Source organism: Diabrotica virgifera, chromosome 1 (genome assembly GCF_917563875.1).
Source record: "Diabrotica virgifera virgifera chromosome 1, PGI_DIABVI_V3a".
NCBI classification, from domain to species: Eukaryota; Metazoa; Arthropoda; class Insecta; order Coleoptera; family Chrysomelidae; genus Diabrotica; species Diabrotica virgifera.
In genome coordinates this window covers 261,983,289-262,002,223 of record NC_065443.1, presented here as the reverse complement: position 1 = coordinate 262,002,223, position 18,935 = coordinate 261,983,289, and the positions used below count along the sequence as shown (strand labels likewise).

The following is an 18,935-nucleotide window of genomic DNA, read 5'->3' as shown; positions in this document are numbered from 1 at the left end:
TGAATACGAATATGAACCTATTTTTCATTAGCTATAACTCTGCTTTTGTTAGGTATAGAGACCTAATATATACACCGTTTTTTTCACTTTTTGGTAGGCTATAGTTAAGAATATTTTTTTCGACAAAGTGCTTACGTTTTGAGTTATTTGCGAAAAACCGTCTAAAAACGTGGTTATTTTATTGAAAAATGAACATATTCACTTGCAAATAACTCGAAAAGTATTGATTTGGTGAAAAAACTCTATAGAACAAAAGTTGCTTAAAATTAGTCAGTTTATCCATTTCGGGACTTTTCTTAGACATATATTTTTTTACCCCCGAGATGGGGTGAAACTCACCCCCAGGGCAAAAGCACACATCGGCACCATATCACTTTTTTTCTTTGAGATGTTAACTATGCGTATGCCAAATTTCATGTCAATCCAAGCGGTTCTTTAAAATTTACAGCAAAAACCGTGAAAGAATGTACTAAATAGTGAAATTAAGTTCATACAACACTTACCAATACTACTGTTATATACACTCGCGATAATGTTCAACCACATTGTTTGGTACAAAATAACCCCCTCATTTTTGTTGCAGGCTTCCAGCAATGGTGAAGTGGCGACGTTCCGATGTCGCGACGTCTGCCTTCTTCACAACGTCGCCTTCCGCCGTTAGATAACAATCCTTATCAAGTAAGTATTTTACCTAAAATTTGCTTATAGTTTTAATCTAATTCTATTAATATTAATAAACAAGCAATTGGACTTCGTGAGTCTAAGGGCTGGTTGTTCGAACGCTAATCAACAATGATCATTATCAAATAATTAATTACTGTCAATGTCAACTTTGTTTGGGTTGTTAAAAAGTCTGTGGAGTCTATAATCAATTAATATAACAATAATTATTAACATAATTAATAATAAATCTCATAATTGTAATTAATTATGTTTTCAGCAACCCAAACAAAGTTGACATTGACAGTTTTGGTGACAGTAATTAAATATTTGATAATGATCATTGTTGATTAGCGTTCGAACAACCGGCCCTTAGGTTTGCCTCAACGTGATTGGAAGTACATATAACCGAAAGTCGATATTTGGACCCTTCGTGTAACTTTGCGTCGATTAATATACGATTTCACTAATTTTGAGTTATCTTTGTCTAACTTCTAGTCATAACTTTTTAACTAGAAGTGATTAATATCAAAATCGCAAACTAAATGCCATCTATACAGATGCGTATCTAATGAAAACACTATAAAACATAAAAGCTATTTAGGTAGGTACCTATGTACCGATAAGAATGATACATCATACCGGTTTTGAACTTGAAATGAAAAATACAATTTTTATGATAAAAAAAATGTAACACTTCATTTTTTTTAAGGAAAAGCTAATGTCTTAAAAACACATTCAAGAAAAAATCTCACTTAAGTTTTATTGTTCTAATTATATGTTCAAAAAGTATAGGCACATTTGCCGTTACAAAAAAAATATATTTCTAGAGTAATTTGCCATAAAGAAAACTAAAATAAGTAAATTGCCCAAAACAAAACTTAAGATAAACACAAAACAAATGTCCAACTTATTAGCTAAAAACATATTTTAGTGCGTATTTTTAATTTTCATGTATAACTGCTTCTTCTAAGCCCTCATCTAATGCTTCGGAACTATCTTTCAATCCAGAATAAAAGCTGTGGAACTCAGGCGGAATAAACTTAAGTAAGTCCATTAAATCCTTTTTCTTTTCTTTTGTTATTGCTCTTCCATTTGGATACGGAACATCTAGGTTGTGCATTAGAGTAGATGATGATGGGCGGCCTTTGGTTTTCTTGCTTAAATCAACCTCATGAAACAAACCCATATCCTGTGCTGTATATTTTAGATAAATTTTTTTGGTTCATTTTTAAGATACCTTATCTGTTGGATTTTAAGCCATTCAACTTTTTCGCCAATTATAGTAACTTTTCTATTTGTTATCTTATTCTCAATGGTCTTGCTACTAAAAAACTCTAGTGAGTTCATTATTTTGACCTGGAATTTTTTTTTATTATTATTAACTCCATTGAGTACAACAATCTGCCCATTGGGCATTAAGCATTTGTTATGGTAAAAAATATAGACATATAGAGAGTTACTCCAGTGAGTAACCTCTTTACAATTCTAAAACTAAAATTTTATCAGTCTGAATACACTTTTGATTACGTTCAGTTGGTTAAGTCGGACGGCAGTTGCCGTTTTAGTCTACGCACTTCAAAGACGTCCCGCACATTTAATTGTCTGGCAAACGCATTAGGATGCACTAACACTCGTTCAAAGTATTTAACACTAAAACGTTGTATGGCTTCTTTCACGGATTCTAGGGGGATGTCGTGTTGAATCACCTCGTTGGATACATAGTATGGCGCATTGACTATGGAACGCAGCACCTTGTTTTGAAATCTCTGTAAGATGTTTGTATTGGAGACGCTAGCAGTGCCCCATAGCTGAATCCCATAAGTCCATATGGGCTTGAGGATGGACTTGTAGAGTAAAATTTTGTTATCCAGAGATAGTTTGGAATTGCGTCCAATGAGCCAATACATATTTCTCAATTTAAGTCCAAGCTGTTTTCGTTTTGTAAAAATATGTTTTTTCCAAGTAAGGCGGCGGTCCAAGTGCATGCCAAGATATTTGGCGTCCTCGGATTGAGGAATTAGACAATTATCAATATGTACAGGGGGGCATGTTTCTCTGCGTAGCGTGAATGTTACATGTAATGATTTAGTTCCATTAGATTTGATGCGCCATACTTTCATCCATTGCTGAATTCTATTTAGGTTTGATTGAAGATTCCTTGATGCTGTTGTTGGATCTGTGTGGGATGCCAGGATAGCAGTGTCGTCTGCATACGTTGCAACTGTAGTTGTACTAGATGTTGGAATGTCCGCTGTGTATAAAAGATACAGAATTGGGCCGAGAACGCTGCCTTGTGGGATGCCTGAGTGAATGGGATATATCTTGGTGTGCTCGGTACCGTGCTTCACAAGGAAGTGTCTATTTTCTATGTAGGATTTTAAGAGCTGGAAGTGAGGATAGGGTAGGAGCTTCTTTAATTTTATTTGTAGCCCTATGTGCCATACCTTGTCAAAAGCCTGAGATATGTCAAGGAAAGCAGCAGAACAGTATCTTTTGGAGTTAAAATCCTTGTTTATTTGGTTGACTAGCCTATGCACTTGTTCTATGGTTCCGTGTTTGTCTCGGAAACCGAATTGGTGTTCTGGAATTATTTTATTTTCGTCTATTATCGTTTTCAACCTTTTTACGTACATTTTTTCAAAGACTTTGCTAATCATAGGCAAAAGGCTTATAGGCCGGTATGAAGATGCATTTTCCGGTCTTTTTCCTGGTTTAAGGATCATTAGGATTTGTGCCACTTTTCATGAACTAGGGAAGTACTTTAGGCGCAGAATTGCATTAAATATAAAGGTGATTAGTTTTATGCACTTATCCGAGACTTCTTTTAGAATCTTGCCAGAGATTAGGTCAAATCCAGGGGCTTTTTTGATGTTGATTTCATCTATTATTGTTTGTTTTACTTGGTTGACTGTAAATTTCGTGTGGGGCAGATCCATTTGAAACGGTGCTGTTAGGAATCTGGTTAGTTCTGTTACCTGGAATTTTGGATTTCTTTTTTTGGCCGATTGAATTATGGAAACCCAATCATTGGGATCAAAAATTCGATCATGGTGTTTTCTCTCCTTTTCAATCAACCCAAAAGATTGATCGCATGTGTTAAAACTATGTCCAGATACAAAAAATCTTTGTTCTATAACTTTTAGTGACGATTTACACTTTTGAAGGTAATTGCTTAACATTAAAGCCACCTTTATATTCCGATTCTGGCCCCCGCAAGCATCGCTGTACAAAATCAGATGTTCAGTTGGGTCAGGTAAAAGCCTCATATTATAATGCACGTCGCGTTTTCGGCACGTAGCGTTTCGTTTGCGAAAAATATAATTTAATGGTTTTTAAATTGAACCATTCATATTGTGCGTATAAGACACGTAACGTAGCGTATAAGACACGTTACGTCTGCGTTCGGTTCATTCGAAAACAATATTTTTCGGATGTTGACAGCTACGGGTCGTTTTCCCCTCGTTGTTTATTTAGGTATTTCTTTGAATTTGATACAGAGTATTTAGACCGGTCAGTATCGTCGCCCTCGTTAGCGAAATTATTCCTATTCGATTTTTTGCACAAATTTACTCAAAGAGAGGTTCTTATAACATATCCACAGGGTGCCAGACGGTGCCGTGGTCGAAAAATTGTTTAAACATTCTTTTTTAAACAAATTCACAAAAATATTTTTTCATTCGAGCAATATTTTTTTTAGATAATTTGGGTAATTCTGAGCAAAAAAGGTTTCTTGTCATTTTTCTCTAAAATTCCGAAAATGACTATTTTCAAGGCTTAATAACTCGATTAAAAATTATTATTATGAATTTCAATAAGTGACCAAATCAAGTTTCAAACAACTTCTTCAAGGTCCTGAAGAGATTTTTGTCATTATTTTATTACAAAGCTGTTATTTTTAACTATTAACAATTACCGCTATAGTCCAACTGTATCGTCGCCCTCGTTAGCGAAATTAGATTTTTTTGCACAAACTTACTCAAAAAGAGGTCCTTATAACACATCAACAGGGTTCCGGGCGGTGCCGTGGTCTAAAAATTGTTTAAACAATTTTTGTTAAACAAATTCACAAAAATAATTTTTTATTAATAATTTAATTAAACCCAAATTAATAATAATTTGAGTTATTCTGGGCAAAAAAGGTCTCTTGTGATTTTTCTCTAAAATTGATTGTTGTCGAGTTATATGGCCATTTCCGCATTTTTGCAAGATACGTTTTTTGCTAAGAATAACCCAAATTATCTAAAAAAAAAAATCGTTCGTAATGAAAAAATTATTTTTGTGAATTTGTTTAATAAGAATTGTTAAAACAATTTTTTGACAAGGGCACCGCCCGGCACCCTGCGGATGTGTTTGTTATAAGGACTCTTTTTGAGTAAGTTTGTGCAAAAAAATCTAATCGAAATAGTTTCGCTAACGGGGGCGACGATACAGTTGGACTATTTATAGCGCTAATTGTTAATAACTAAAAATAACAGCTTTGTAGTAAAATAATGACAAAAATCTCTTTGGGACCTTGAAGAAGGGGTTTGAAACTTGATTTGGTCACTTATTGAAATTCATAATAATACTTTTAATCGAGTTATTAAGCCTTGAAAATGGCCTTTTCGCATTTTTCAAATTTTTAATCGCATGTAACTCGACAACAATCAATTTTAGAGAAAAATGACAAGAGACCTTTTTTGCCCAGAATGACCCAGTTTATCTAAAAAAATATTGCTCGAAATGAAAAAAATATTTTTGTGAATTTGTTTAAAAAAAAATGTTTAAATAATTTTTCGACCACGGTACCGCCCGGCACCCTGTGAATATGTTATAAGGACTTCTTTTTGAGTAAGTTTGTTTAAGAATATCGAATCGGAATAATTTCGCTAGCCGGGGCGACGATACTGCCCGGTCTAATTTAAAAAGTAGTTTTCGAGGCAATTTGTCATGTAAACATGTGTTGTGACAATAAACACATCTGCACCGCACCAAACTGAAACCAACGTAAACGTTCTATGTATGATAATGTGAATGGGCAGTCCGATTGCCGGTCTGCAAACGCTACGTGCCGAAAACGCGACGTGCATTATAATATGACGCGACCTTTAAAATCTTGAGCTCCTCGGGATGCCACATTTTCAGGCCAGACATACATGTGTCCTGTTTCTGTGACTTCATCATGGATGCCCAAATTATACGTCCATAGTTGTCTCTTATAATAAACTACACCTGTACTTAGCTCAGGAGTAGGAAGCGTTTTCTGAAGATCAAAGACTAAAACTGATATTTTTTGCTGTGATTCTTTTGCTTTAATTATATTCTGCTTTTTGTTTTCTTTAACTGCTTCTGCTTTTCTTTGGTGTAATTCCAATTCAACTTTTGCATCCTGTTTACGCTCTTCTGAACTATCAAATGATTTTATTTCCGTATTAAGACTGTCACACTTTTGACAAGTATCTTTATGTGGTGCATGAAAATGCAAATTAAACTTACTGTTAAAAATTTTGCGGAACATAAACAGCGAGAGGGGTTTTCTTAAGTATTCTGTGCATTTTTTTTCATACTCTCGATACATGATCGACATGTTCAAAGTTGGTGAATGATATTTTCTTTTTATGTTATCCCGTCGGGAGTAATGGGATTTATATTCTGGGAACAGTTAAATGAAGCCACATAAATACTGCTCGCCTTCAATATTGGTTTCATTATGGGGTGGATGTTTACCCCTTGCATCTTGAAGAGGTGTCCCATGTTCTTGTTTTCGTGCTAAAGCTAATGAAATTTTTCCATCTGTAATGGAAACTGTGTCTTTAAAAAAGTTCTTACATACCACCTGGTCACAACCATTTTCATCCGGTAAAGTATATACACGAGTTTTAGACCTACCTAAAGTTGGATTTTTGGTATAAGTTCCCTTTTTGTCTTCTACTTTTATTTGCCCTTGAATAAAAGCATTTTTCATTGACCAGTTAAGCGAACAGTAATTTTTAAAGATACTTAGCGTTCGTTCGTTAGAATTTTGCACGAACATGGTCCACCTACGAGTTCTTTAGCATTTTTACGTTTTCCTTCCATCTTCCTTTGGGAGCGTTCAAGTATTACGTAACGCGATTTTTGAAGATTTTTGACCCTCCCCCCCCCTCCCTACGTAACGCACTCTAATGGACGTTTAACTATTGCGTAACGCAATTTTTGAAGATTTTTGACCCCCCCCCCCCCAACCTGCGTTACGTAATACTTGAACGGCCCCTTTCCTGGCCATCTTCCTTTTATACTGTAGCGTGATTAGTGTAATTACTTCTAATTACAATAAAACTAGCGGTTCGTAATTTATATACGACTTTATTTATATAAGTTACAGACGAATTTATCTTATACACTAAACTTATTCACAAAATATGCCCGTATTTATACCCAGTTGTTATTCTGGAACAATCGACTCCCATCTCGAGCTATCGGCTTGTTCCGCCTACGTGACGTACCTTCCAGAATTCTCCGGCGAGGCCTAGCACATCCGATTACGTCATTCTCGAGGTGTTTACTGTTATACGGGGATCGGCCAAGATTTCTCTTCCGCTACACTGCTCCCCTCTTAAGATCTGAGCGTCTCGATCAGCAACTCTAAATGAAGGCCCAGGATGGCGGAATCTACACGACTCTCCAGCTCTGCATACACCCTTCAAGAAGAAATAACAGTCTACTGTCTTTGAAGGGTACGACATCTTCGGGTTCATGCAACACACAGTGATCTGTACACCAGTTCCTCTGAAGACCACTTCAAGCATGCTTCTCACAATCTTCCAATCCAGATTTTCTACTGCATGGCCTATTTTTGGTAAAGCCAAATTTTTGATGTCATAATTACACACGATTTTCTTCAAATTAGTTAGAGCACGCCATATGTTCTCGTAGCTTGGCGTGTCCGTATAAGACTTTCTGGTCACCATATACAGCAAAGATCGAGGACCATCTTCCAATCGCAGTACTCTTCCAATTTTAGGCTGCTGATTTCTTAACTCGTCCAGGCGGCCGAACTTTCTATTGAATACGGACGATATTCCTTTAGTAATCTCGAGGTCTTGGGCAACACAGTGGGCCAGAGAGACGTTTTCTGGAACACCAAACAGATCTTGCTGAACTTCTGTGGTCACGCCGAATCTAGCACTCTTTCTCGCTGCGTAATTTGACATAAATTGATTAAAACTTGGCTGTGCGACATCTTTCATCTCCTGTTGGAGGACTCGTGCTTCTTCTGTTTCATTTGAGCCAGCATATGGTGCAAGACGATTTATGTGAATAACTTTTGGTTTACCGTTTGGCAACTTCTTAATTCTATATATTACGTCATTTATTTTCTTCTTAACTTCATATGGACCTTCCCATTGTCTTTGCAGTTTAGGACATAAGCCTCGACGACGTTGCGGATTATAAAGCCAGACAAGATCACCTACTTCGAAGCTTTCATTCTTGCATCGAGAATCATATTGATCTTTCATTCTGTCACTGGCTATCTGGATGTGTTGTCGGGCAAGTTCATGAATGTTGTTCATTCGTAATTTCAGGCGGTCAACGTAGTCTTCGCCTGCAACATATTCCTCGGAAGGTCTGCAGCCAAACTCTAGGTCGCAGGGCAAACGAACTTCACGACCCAACATCAGGCAGGTTGGTGTTTGACCTGTAGTTTCATTCACGGCCGAGCGGTAGGCCATCAGGAATAAATGAATGTGTTGATCCCAATCTCGCTGATGTTCAGATACAACTTTGGACAAGTGTTTACCCATCGTTCGGTTCATCCTCTCGACCATCCCATCTGATTGAGGATGCAGGGGTGTTGTTCTGGTCTTATTGGCACCAATCAATTTACAAACGTTTTGGAAAAGAGCTGACTCAAAGTTTCGCCCTTGGTCGGAGTGGATCTCCAAGGGAACACCAAATCGGCTAAAGAATTCTTTAACAAGTACCTCTGCAACGGTAGCAGCTTCTTCATTTGGTAATGCATAGGCCTCAGTCAATTTCGTAAAATAGTCCATGGCTACCAGAATGTATTTATTTCCAGCATCGGTTTCTGGAAATGGACCTGCAATGTCGATTGCTACTCTTTCCATAGGACTTCCAACATTGTACTGTCTCATGGGTGCTCTCTTTTTACCAACTGGACCATTACCGGATGCACACAGTTCACATTTCCGGCACCATCTTCTTACATCATCTTTACAGTTCACCCAATAGAACCGTTCTCGAACCTTTTGCAGAGTCTTCGTAATACCAAAGTGTCCACCTGATGTACCGTCATGCAACTGACGCAATACTTCTGACACTTTACTTTTAGGTACAATCAACTGAAGCTTAGATTCTGTACCATCATCGTTCTCAAAGGTTCTGTACAGAAGATCATCTTTTAGTACCAGGCAATTCCATTGGCTCCAGTAGGCCTTGACTTCTGGACTACATGCACTAATGTTCTGCCAACTAGGTCTCTCACCTTGCCGCATCCAATCCAATACTCTTTTTATACATGGATCATCTTCTTGGGCGTCTTGTAACTGTTGGGGCTGCCATTGCTCATTAATTACGGTGGTTCGTCTCACGGGGCAAAATCGTTCCTCTAATTTGGCACAGTGATTACAATTCGCACTGCATGGTCGTCTCGAAAGGGCATCAGCATTTGAGTGAACTCTTCCGGCCCTGTGTTCTATCTCGTAATCATATTCTTGTAATCGTTCTAACCATCTTGCCATCTGGCCCTCTGGATTACGGAATTGTATGAGCCATTTTAGAGCAGCGTGATCTGTTCGAAGAAGGAACTTTCTGCCGTACAAGTATTTATGGAAATGTTCGCAAGCCTTCACTACACCCAGCAGTTCTCTTCTGGTAACGCAATAGTTTCTTTCTGGTTTCGACAGGACTTTGCTGAAATAAGCGATGACTTTTTCCTGTCCATCCTGGATTTGTGAGAGAACAGCTCCTATGGCACTGTTGCTAGCATCGGTATCCAAAACAAATTTTCCTGCCTGTCCCGGGTAGCTTAATATCGGTGCACTGATCAGAGCCCTTTGTAGTTGTTCGAAAGCTTTTTGACACTCCTCACTCCATGTATATTCTTTGCCCTCCTCCGTCAACTTTGTTAGGGGCTTGGAGATATTGGCAAATCCTTTGACAAATCGTCGGTAATATGTACATAGGCCAAGGAAACTTCTAATTTCATGTTTATCTTTTGGTACTGGCCAATCTTTAATTGCATCAATCTTTTCAGGATCAGCTGTTACACCATTACTCGATACAATATGTCCTAAGTACTTAACTTCTCGTCGAAACATGTGACATTTCTTCGGACTTAACTTCAAGTTCGCTGCCCTCAATCGTTGAAAGACGTCTATTAGATTCTTGGCATGTTCATCAAAGGACCTTCCAACCACAATTACATCATCCAAGTAAACCAGGCATGTTTTCCATGTTAGACCTCTTAAAACTGCCTCCATTAATCTTTCAAATGTGGCAGGGGCATTACATAAACCAAACGGCATAGCCGTAAACTGCCAAAGCCCTGATCCTATCGAAAATGCGGTTTTCTCCCGATCGGCTGGCTCCATGTCTACTTGCCAATATCCACTTTTTAAATCGAGTGTGGAAAACCAACGAGAACCGGAGAGAGTATCCAATGTATCGTCTATTCTGGGCAAAGGATAACTATCTTTTTTTGTTACCGCATTGAGCTGGCGGTAGTCGATACAAAAACGCGTTGAACCATCTTTCTTCTTTACCAGAACTACTGGTGATGTCCATGGACTGTTCGATGGTTCAATTACCCCTTGTTTGTCCATATCCTTGATAATCTCTTCGGCTTCATCTCTTTTCGCAAATGGAAGTCGTCTAGGCCGTTGTCTGATTGGCTGAGCGTCTCCGGTATTTATTTTATGCGTTACTATGCTTGTTTTTCCCTTATCCTTCGTGTCAATAGCAAAAACATCTTGATACTCTATCAGCATAGATGTCACTTTTTCCGTTCGTTCATGATCAAGATCTTGGCATCTTTCAATGATCATCTCAACAAGCTCCTTTGGATACTTCGCCTTCGATGATTTCTCATTGGTATTCACAGAGCAAATTGAAGCCACGGGAACACACTGCCCGATCAAAGCTCCTCTACTTAACTTGATAGCAGTTTCCCTTAAATTCATAACTCTTACAGGGATCACATCTCGAACTTTTACCAAAGTTTTCGCCGTTAGGAACGCGACATTATCCACATCTTCGACCATCCTTAAACTTCCCTCTCGGCAGTGTCCATCAAGCATGGTCATCAGAATTTTCTCACTATTACCGGGTATGGTTACGTCGCATGTAGTAAGTAAGCGGATGACATCTTCTTTGTCGTCGTGAAAGGGCAACTCTTCACCATTGATCTTGAGAACTCCATTTTGAACATCCAATATTGCCCCCACTTTCCTTAGTACGTCCATCCCCAATATGAATTCGTCGGAGATCTCGGCAATTAATACTTGATGTTCAACTGTGGTCTGGCCAATTGATACTGACATATTAGCCTCGCCATATGTATTAATTAGCTCACCAGTCGCTGTTCTAAGCTTTACTGTTGCAGGTGATAATTTATTATGGTCTCGTACTACATCTGGACGTGCGATAGTTCTCGTTGCACCTGTATCCACCAAAAATGATCTACATCTATTACTGATACGACCTTCGATGTATAAGTTGTGGATTCCACCGGAGGACGTAAGGTTGACAGTTACTATGGGGGCTCTAGTTCTCGAGGTCGGCAGTTGCCCCTTGGTGTCGACCCGCTCTAGTTTTCCGACGGCTGTACGATCTTCTTACAATTACGACGAATGTGGCCTACGTCTCCACAATTCCAACATCTAGGCTCGCGTCTCTTTGGCATCTGATTACTTAATACTCTCCGTATCATTTCCTCCAGACGTTCATCGTTGTGTTCGTCACTTTCTTCAATGGTTCTTACTCTATGGCCTCGTGAAGTTTGACTAGCCTCCAATGCAATAGCAAGTGCTTCATCTAAAACTTTCGGTCTTGCTAGTCGTAAAGCTTTCTGTAGTTCATTATCTTTCAGCCCATTGACGAAGGTATCTACTGCAATTTCTTCTAAAACGCTGTCTGGCACCTCTGGATAAGCCAACCGCACCACACGAGCCACATCTGCTTCAAATTCTTGCAGATTCTCACTTGCTCGTTGACTTCTACTTCGCAGTTGTGCTTTGTATACTTGTTGTAGATGGGCATCTCCATAGCGTTTTTCTAGACGAGTGAACAAGGTCTGGTAACAATTTTCTTGACCCTTGGGAATTGACCTTAATATATCTGCAGCATCACCTCGTAAAGCAGCAGTCAAGGAAACAGCCTTTTCTTGTTCGGTCCAATGATTGGCGGTCGCAATAGCTTCAAACTGTCTAAGATATATGGACCAAGAGGACTTTCCATCAAATGGTGGTAATTTGAATCTCATATTATGCGACGTTTCGTCTCTCGGTAGTTCATCTTTCACTAAAGGATCTAACGTTGCTGCATTAACTGATGGTTGTACTTTTGTATCGGTTATCCTGCTCTCTAGCTGTTTGATCTTTTCTTCTACGGTCTCTACACTTTTCTGCATCTTATCGAATGTTCTAGAAACTTCTTCAAATTTCTCATTGTTCTGTTTACAAACTTCTTCTAGTTTTTCGTTGTTTTGCCTACAGACCTCTTTAATTATTTGAGAAGTCTCATTGAATCTTTTAGCAACATTTTCGAATTTCTCGTCGCTTTTTCTACTAACTTCTTCAAGTTTCTCGTCGCTTTTTCTAGAAGTTTCATCGATCTTTTGAGAAACACTTTCAAATTTCTCGTTGTTCTGTCTAGAAGTTTCATCGATCTTTTGAGAAACACTTTCAAATTTCTCGTTGCTTATCTTAGAAGTATCATCAATCGTTTCAGAAACAGTTTTTAATTTCGATAAGATTGCTTGTTCTGCTGACTGGAAGTGGAACGTCTCTGGATCATCTCCGTTCTTCGTTAGGACTTCCTCGAGTCGTGCTTGTAGAACTATCTTGGGCCCACTGCTGTCCAGATCCCGTTCCTCGAGCTGTTCACGGAGCTGTTTTACTGTAAGTTCTCGTAGCAACATCTTTGGTCGGCACACACGTACTTTCCAAAATGTCTTTTAAAAGTCTTTCCGAATACCGAACAATCAACGCACTTTAACTATTCCCGACGAATAAAGTCCAAAAGTCTTTTAAAGTCTTTCCGAATACCGAACAATTAACGCACTCCGGTTATTCCCGACGAATAAAGTTCAAAAGTCTTTTAAAGTCTCTCTGTAATTCACTTATTTATATCGCACTAAGTTAACCGAACACCGACACCAACTGTAGCGTGATTAGTGTAATTACTTCTAATTACAATAAAACTAGCGGTTCGTAATTTATATACGACTTTATTTATATAAGTTACAGACGAATTTATCTTATACACTAAACTTATTCACAAAATATGCCCGTATTTATACCCAGTTGTTATTCTGGAACAATCGACTCCCATCTCGAGCTATCGGCTTGTTCCGCCTACGTGACGTACCTTCCAGAATTCTCCGGCGAGGCCTAGCACATCCGATTACGTCATTCTCGAGGTGTTTACTGTTATACGGGGATCGGCCAAGATTTCTCTTCCGTTACAATACCTTGCATGATTCTCAAGATTTCTTACTCTCTTTCTGGAATTTTGGTGCGATTTGCTTTCTGCTTCATCATTGTCTTCATTCTTAGTGTTTGATAACTCATTTTTTGCGGTTTTCTCGCTCGATTCGCCGTTATCCTCGTCTAGAACAATAAAAAAATATATTACAAATAAGTTTGCGGCAAAGCAGCCTAAGCCACATTTGTTTATAAATGGGTATATTAAAGAATATATTGCTTGTTTTATATTTAAAAAGTAATAATATTGTAACTGTCTTACCTGAAGATTCGCCATGTGAAGAATTTGGATTATAATCGCTATCTAAATCGCTGAAATCGGATAAAAAAGGCTCTGATGCGTCACTGCTCATGTTTACATCCGCCATATTTGTGTTGGTTAGTCACGAGTCACGTTTGGTTAGTTTTGCCGCAATCTTGCTATGACATTTTGTTAGTGCGAAGACCAATTTATAGATGGGGACACCATACCAACAAAAATTTAGTTTACAGCTTGTTTACATTGGCGGTTTGCCAACGTTTGACGCCGCGGTTTACCTGAAAAACCCAACCGCCGCGGTTCGTACACATGAGAGCGATTGACTGGCGGTCTCATTCCTCCCCTCTCCCCTAGTAAACTTACAACCGCCGCGGTTTGACGACGGATCGGTTGCATGTGTACGATGTTGAGCGGTTGCATTTGTTTCTATGTTAACTTGAACCGCGGCGGTTGGGTTTTTCAGGTAAACCGCGGCGTCAAACGTTGGCAAACCGCCCTATCTGAACAAGGCCTTAGACTGATTCTGCACACGATTTTTACAGAAATTATAAGCAATTATTAAGCCTAACCTAGTAAGATAAATTTTTGGGGTTAGGCACCTTTGCCTCTGAGCCACTCATATGGAATCTTTCTCCTTTCACCGCTTGAAACGTAGGCTCTTCGAATCGAATGCAACAAGTTTCATTGAGATGCATCTAACCAACCTAACTGCAAAAATAGGGTAGGTTTATTGCTTCTTTGTCTAGCCTATTCCATTTGTACCTGTGTACCCAAGTTTCACATATTCATGATACATCACATAAAATGTACTATGGCTTTCTATTTAAAATAAATGTCAATTTTTCATATAAGAAATGATTTTAATAATTAAAAGTTGTACATAACTTCATACCACTCTGGGTTTTTAATATTATTTGTAGTTGTTATAATTATTATATGGAATAATGATTTGCTAAAACAAAATCTACAAACAAAAAAAACCTTATGAATTTGTATTCAGGTAGCGAAATGTAATTCGACGGACCGTTTCTTGTGTAAATGAAATTTTACACCTGACCACATAAATAGTGGGTTACAGGCCCCTCGTGGGCTATTCACCGTGAATAATTGGATTTTGTGAATTACAAAAAGTTTTGATCGAGTCGGCAACCTCTTAGGCAATATCAGATTACGCATCAGCATCAGTCGCTTACTGTTTTGAGTGACACGGGCGCAGCGGGAAATATAATATACAGGGTTTCGATACAAGTTGATTGTTCTGTTTCACTAGTCAAATCCTTCTTCTTTGTGTGTAAACATGACTGTAGAAGTTTTTTCAATTTGCCTCCAGTAAGTTGTCGGTCTATCGTTTTCGTGGTCTTCCCACTGATCGTCTTCCTATTAGGGAACCATCTCTCACTGTCTTTACTACTCAATTTGTTGTCATTCTTCTTATATGATCGTTCCCTTCTACTCTTCGATTTCTTACCCAGCCATTAATGTTCTCCACATTGCATCTTCGTCGTATATTTGTACTTCTAAGTCTGTCTCATAGTGTCTTGCCCAGAGGCGTAGCTACCGCCGTATCAATTATACGGGGCCCCCGACATTCAGGGGCCCCAACGTGGCATGTCGATATAAAATTCCATTTAAAAAAATTGAACAATTATTTCACTATTAACACAGTGTATATTGTTTGGTTATCGACATTTTCGTGTAATGGATTCTGTATCTATCTATAAATTATATTTATCTATTTTATATTCTCTGCCGCTCGCCGTTATTCCATAACAACAGAGCTTTTTTTGTTTTCAAGCTAACTTTCATTGTCCATTCACCGTTGACCATGTGTGAGACATTGTATAATGTATAATGCCAAATTGCAATTTTTTTAATTGCTTTACCTTTGAATATTTGTAACAGCGTGTATTGTTTGGGTATATTTTCGTGTAATCTGTTCTTTATCTATAAATTGTATTTAGGTAGGTATATCTACTTGCCGTCCGGTCGCCGTTATACCATAAGAACAGAGTTTCTCTGTGTAAGCTCATTTTCAATGTCCATTCATCCTTGGTTTGAAAAAACTGAATATGTTTTCAAACAGTGAGTCTCAACAATTCAAATCTATTTTTCGTAGAGTTTACTAGGTTAATTATTATTATCTATATTTAGATGTTATATGCAGAACTTATTACAAAGTTCCTAAGGTTGTACTATGTAATTTGCAATTTATTTAAATTTTGCAATAGATTGTTTTGTTTTATTTTTATTTTCTTTTATTTTGTAATAATATTGACGATTGTAATTTCAGTAAACTGTATTTGTTATTGTTTTTTTTTCGACTCTTTATAAGCTTTGTCCATAAAATTGTAAAATTTTCTGTGACAACAAAGCATATTCCCATTCTATTCTATACAAGCGTTTTTGCTTCTTTTGTTGAACATTTTTTAGCACCATTCCATATCAGTCGTGGAAAAGGGTCCCGCGACAAACTTTGATATGGGTCCCCTGTGGGGCTAGCTACACTGGTTGCCACCAATTTTTCAAAGGGTTTTCATCTCTGCTATTTCTAGCATTCGTTTTATCCTCTCTATATCAGCTCGGGTTTCTGTCGCGTATGTCATTATTGGTTTGATGGCTGTTTTGTAAATTCTGCCATTTTTTTTTGCCTTAAGTTCAAGACTTATTTAGCCAGACAATTTATTAATAAATAAAAAATTACATTTTATAATAATATATACACACATATATACACATATATATACACACATATATACATATACACATATATACATATATACACATATATACAGTAAAATTCTGCCATTTCTTTTCCGATGTTTTTATTTCTCCATATTGTTTCATTCAGGCAACCTGCGGCTCTGTTTGCTCTATTCACTTGATCTTCGACTTCTATTTCGAGCTTTACGTAGCTAGATAATCTGATGCCTAGATATTTAAACTCGATCAGAGCTCTAAAAGACATTGGCTTGGACGGCAGAGATGTTCGAATAATTGCAAATTTATATTGGAATCAAATATCAGTTTTAGTAGATGGTGTGGAATCACAGGCTCTTAATATTAAAAGAGGAGTACGGCAGAGATGCCTCTTGTCACCCCTGCTTTTCAACGTTTACTCCGAAAGAATTTTCAGAAAAGCACTTTCTGAAAACAAGAAGGAATACTTGTGAACGGTGAAGTCATCAATAATTTGCGATATGCGGACGATACAGTACTCCCAGCTTCTAGTCAAGAAGATCTGCAAACACTACTTGATAGTGTCGTTGAGAGTTGTAGGGAGGCAGGTCTGGATCTGAACATACGGAAAACCAAAATACTCGTAATAAGTAAACAACAGCATATAAAACCGTCTATATATGTAAATAATACCAAACTTGAGCAAGTTGATAATAGCTATTTGTATAACAAGGGAGGAAAGTGCTACTTTTCCTCCCGAGAATGAAGTTTACTGCCCGACGCGTAGCGGAGGGCAGTAATCATTCAAGGGAGGAAAAGGCACTTTACTCCCATGTTATACATATGGTTTTTCCACCTTCCTCAAATAACAAGTCATTTTTTTATTTTTACTTAATTTATTTATGTAACTAACCAACAAAATTTATTAGAACTAAAACTAGCAAGTAGGTACAATATAACTGTCAACTGTCAAATATAAGTCAAATTATTAATGTAAACATTGTTAAATCAAAATAACAATTTACTGTTTTTTACCATTCTGCAAAATAATTCTGTTTTATAAATAAACGTTAAATGTATAGATACTTACGTAATAGAAAATAGATATTGTACAGGGCGTCAATAAGTTATATTTCATGAATGACGTCACTTTTACTTTTCCTCCCTAGGGAGGAAAAATATTTTCCTCCCTAGGGAGGAAAAGTACAACTTTGCTCCCTACAATCAGGTCCGGAAAAGTATACTTTCGGTGGAGGTAGGTGGAAAAATCGTTTACCTTGGTCAGCAATTAAATTGTAACGCAGAAAGTCACCGCGAAATTAGATCTAGGATAGAGCAGGCTAGAGCCGCTTTTAGAAGGATGTCCAAGGTGTTATGTAACAGAGACCTAAAATTTGCATTGAGGATCCACCTACCTCGCTGCTACGTGTTCTCGGTCTTACTTTATGGTGTCGAGTCCTGGACTGTGAATACAATCGATCTAAATCGCCTTAAGGCTTTCGAAATGTGGTGCTATAGAAGAATTTTAAAAGTTTCCTGGGTGGAGAAGATTCGAAACTCCACAATACTAGAACTTCTCAGCAAGACTACTGAGATCATAAAAAGCATCAAGCAGAGAAAGCTGGAGTATTTCGGACATGTAATGAGAGGTCCCAAATATATGTTGCTACAAAATATCATGCAATGAAAAATAGCAGGCAAACGCAGTCCAGGACGAAGAAGAACCTCATGGTTGAAGAACTTGCGAGATTGGTCTGGTGTTGATACAAGCATGCTATTTAGGGTGGCAGTGAATAAAATTAAGATAGTTATGATGGTAACCAACGTTCTGAAAGGACATTGAGAAGAAGAAGATCATTTGTTCTATTATCAGACCATCCAGCTCTAATTTACATCTTTGTAGATTTTCTAGCAGCTATATTAAATTGGTGCAACATACTTTGTAAATCATCTTCACTTTGAGAGATTATTATTGCATCGTCTGCATAGCTGATTATTTTAAGTTGTTTTTCTCCCTTTTTTAGATTCAATTGGGTGAGTTAGCCACTTTAACTTTTATTGTGTTGTTCTGGTAGATATTTTCGATCGTTTTAGTTATTCCTAGAGGTAGATCTCTTGCGTACAATAAATGGATAACATCCTTTATTGGATACTGTCAAATGCCTTCTTAAGATCCACGAAATATTATTATGTCCGTTTGTTGTATTCTAATTATTATACTTTTACTTTTTAAACGCACTCATTTTTTTCGAATCCTGAGAATACTAATGAGTATTTTTGAAAAATTTAAACGCAGAATAAAAGAGGTGCAAAAGAAGGGAAAATTGAGTGTGATTTTTAATTTCAAATATTTCATTCAAAGAAACTTTTTGTTTATTCTAAGGGACTTTTGGGCCTCGGTAATAATATAATCTTCACTCTGCGTTTAAATTTTTCAAAAATATTTATTGGTTTTCTCAGGATTCGAAAAAAGGAATGCATTTAAAAAGCATTGGCCCGAAATTTTGCGCATACGCTTTTAATAGTTGTTTGCTCAGATCTTGTCCTCTCCTGGTGATTTTCTATTTTTTAATCTCCTTAATGCTTCCTTTAGCTCTTCCTCCTCAATGTATATGACATAAGACATTGTCTTCGTTTTTCGCCACCTCAGGTGT

General features: G+C 37.6%; 1 protein-coding gene across 1 annotated transcript in view; it reads left to right on the top strand.

Moving 5' to 3' along the window:
* Nucleotides 1-18,935, top strand: part of LOC114328009 (uncharacterized) — a 269,631-nt gene that overhangs the window by 216,482 nt on the left and 34,214 nt on the right. Inside the window, exon 2 of the mRNA XM_050642015.1 lies at nt 584-678. Coding sequence (XP_050497972.1) covers nt 616-678 — 63 coding nt within the window. The 5' untranslated portion in view covers nt 584-615. The remainder of the gene's footprint in view (nt 1-583; nt 679-18,935) is intronic.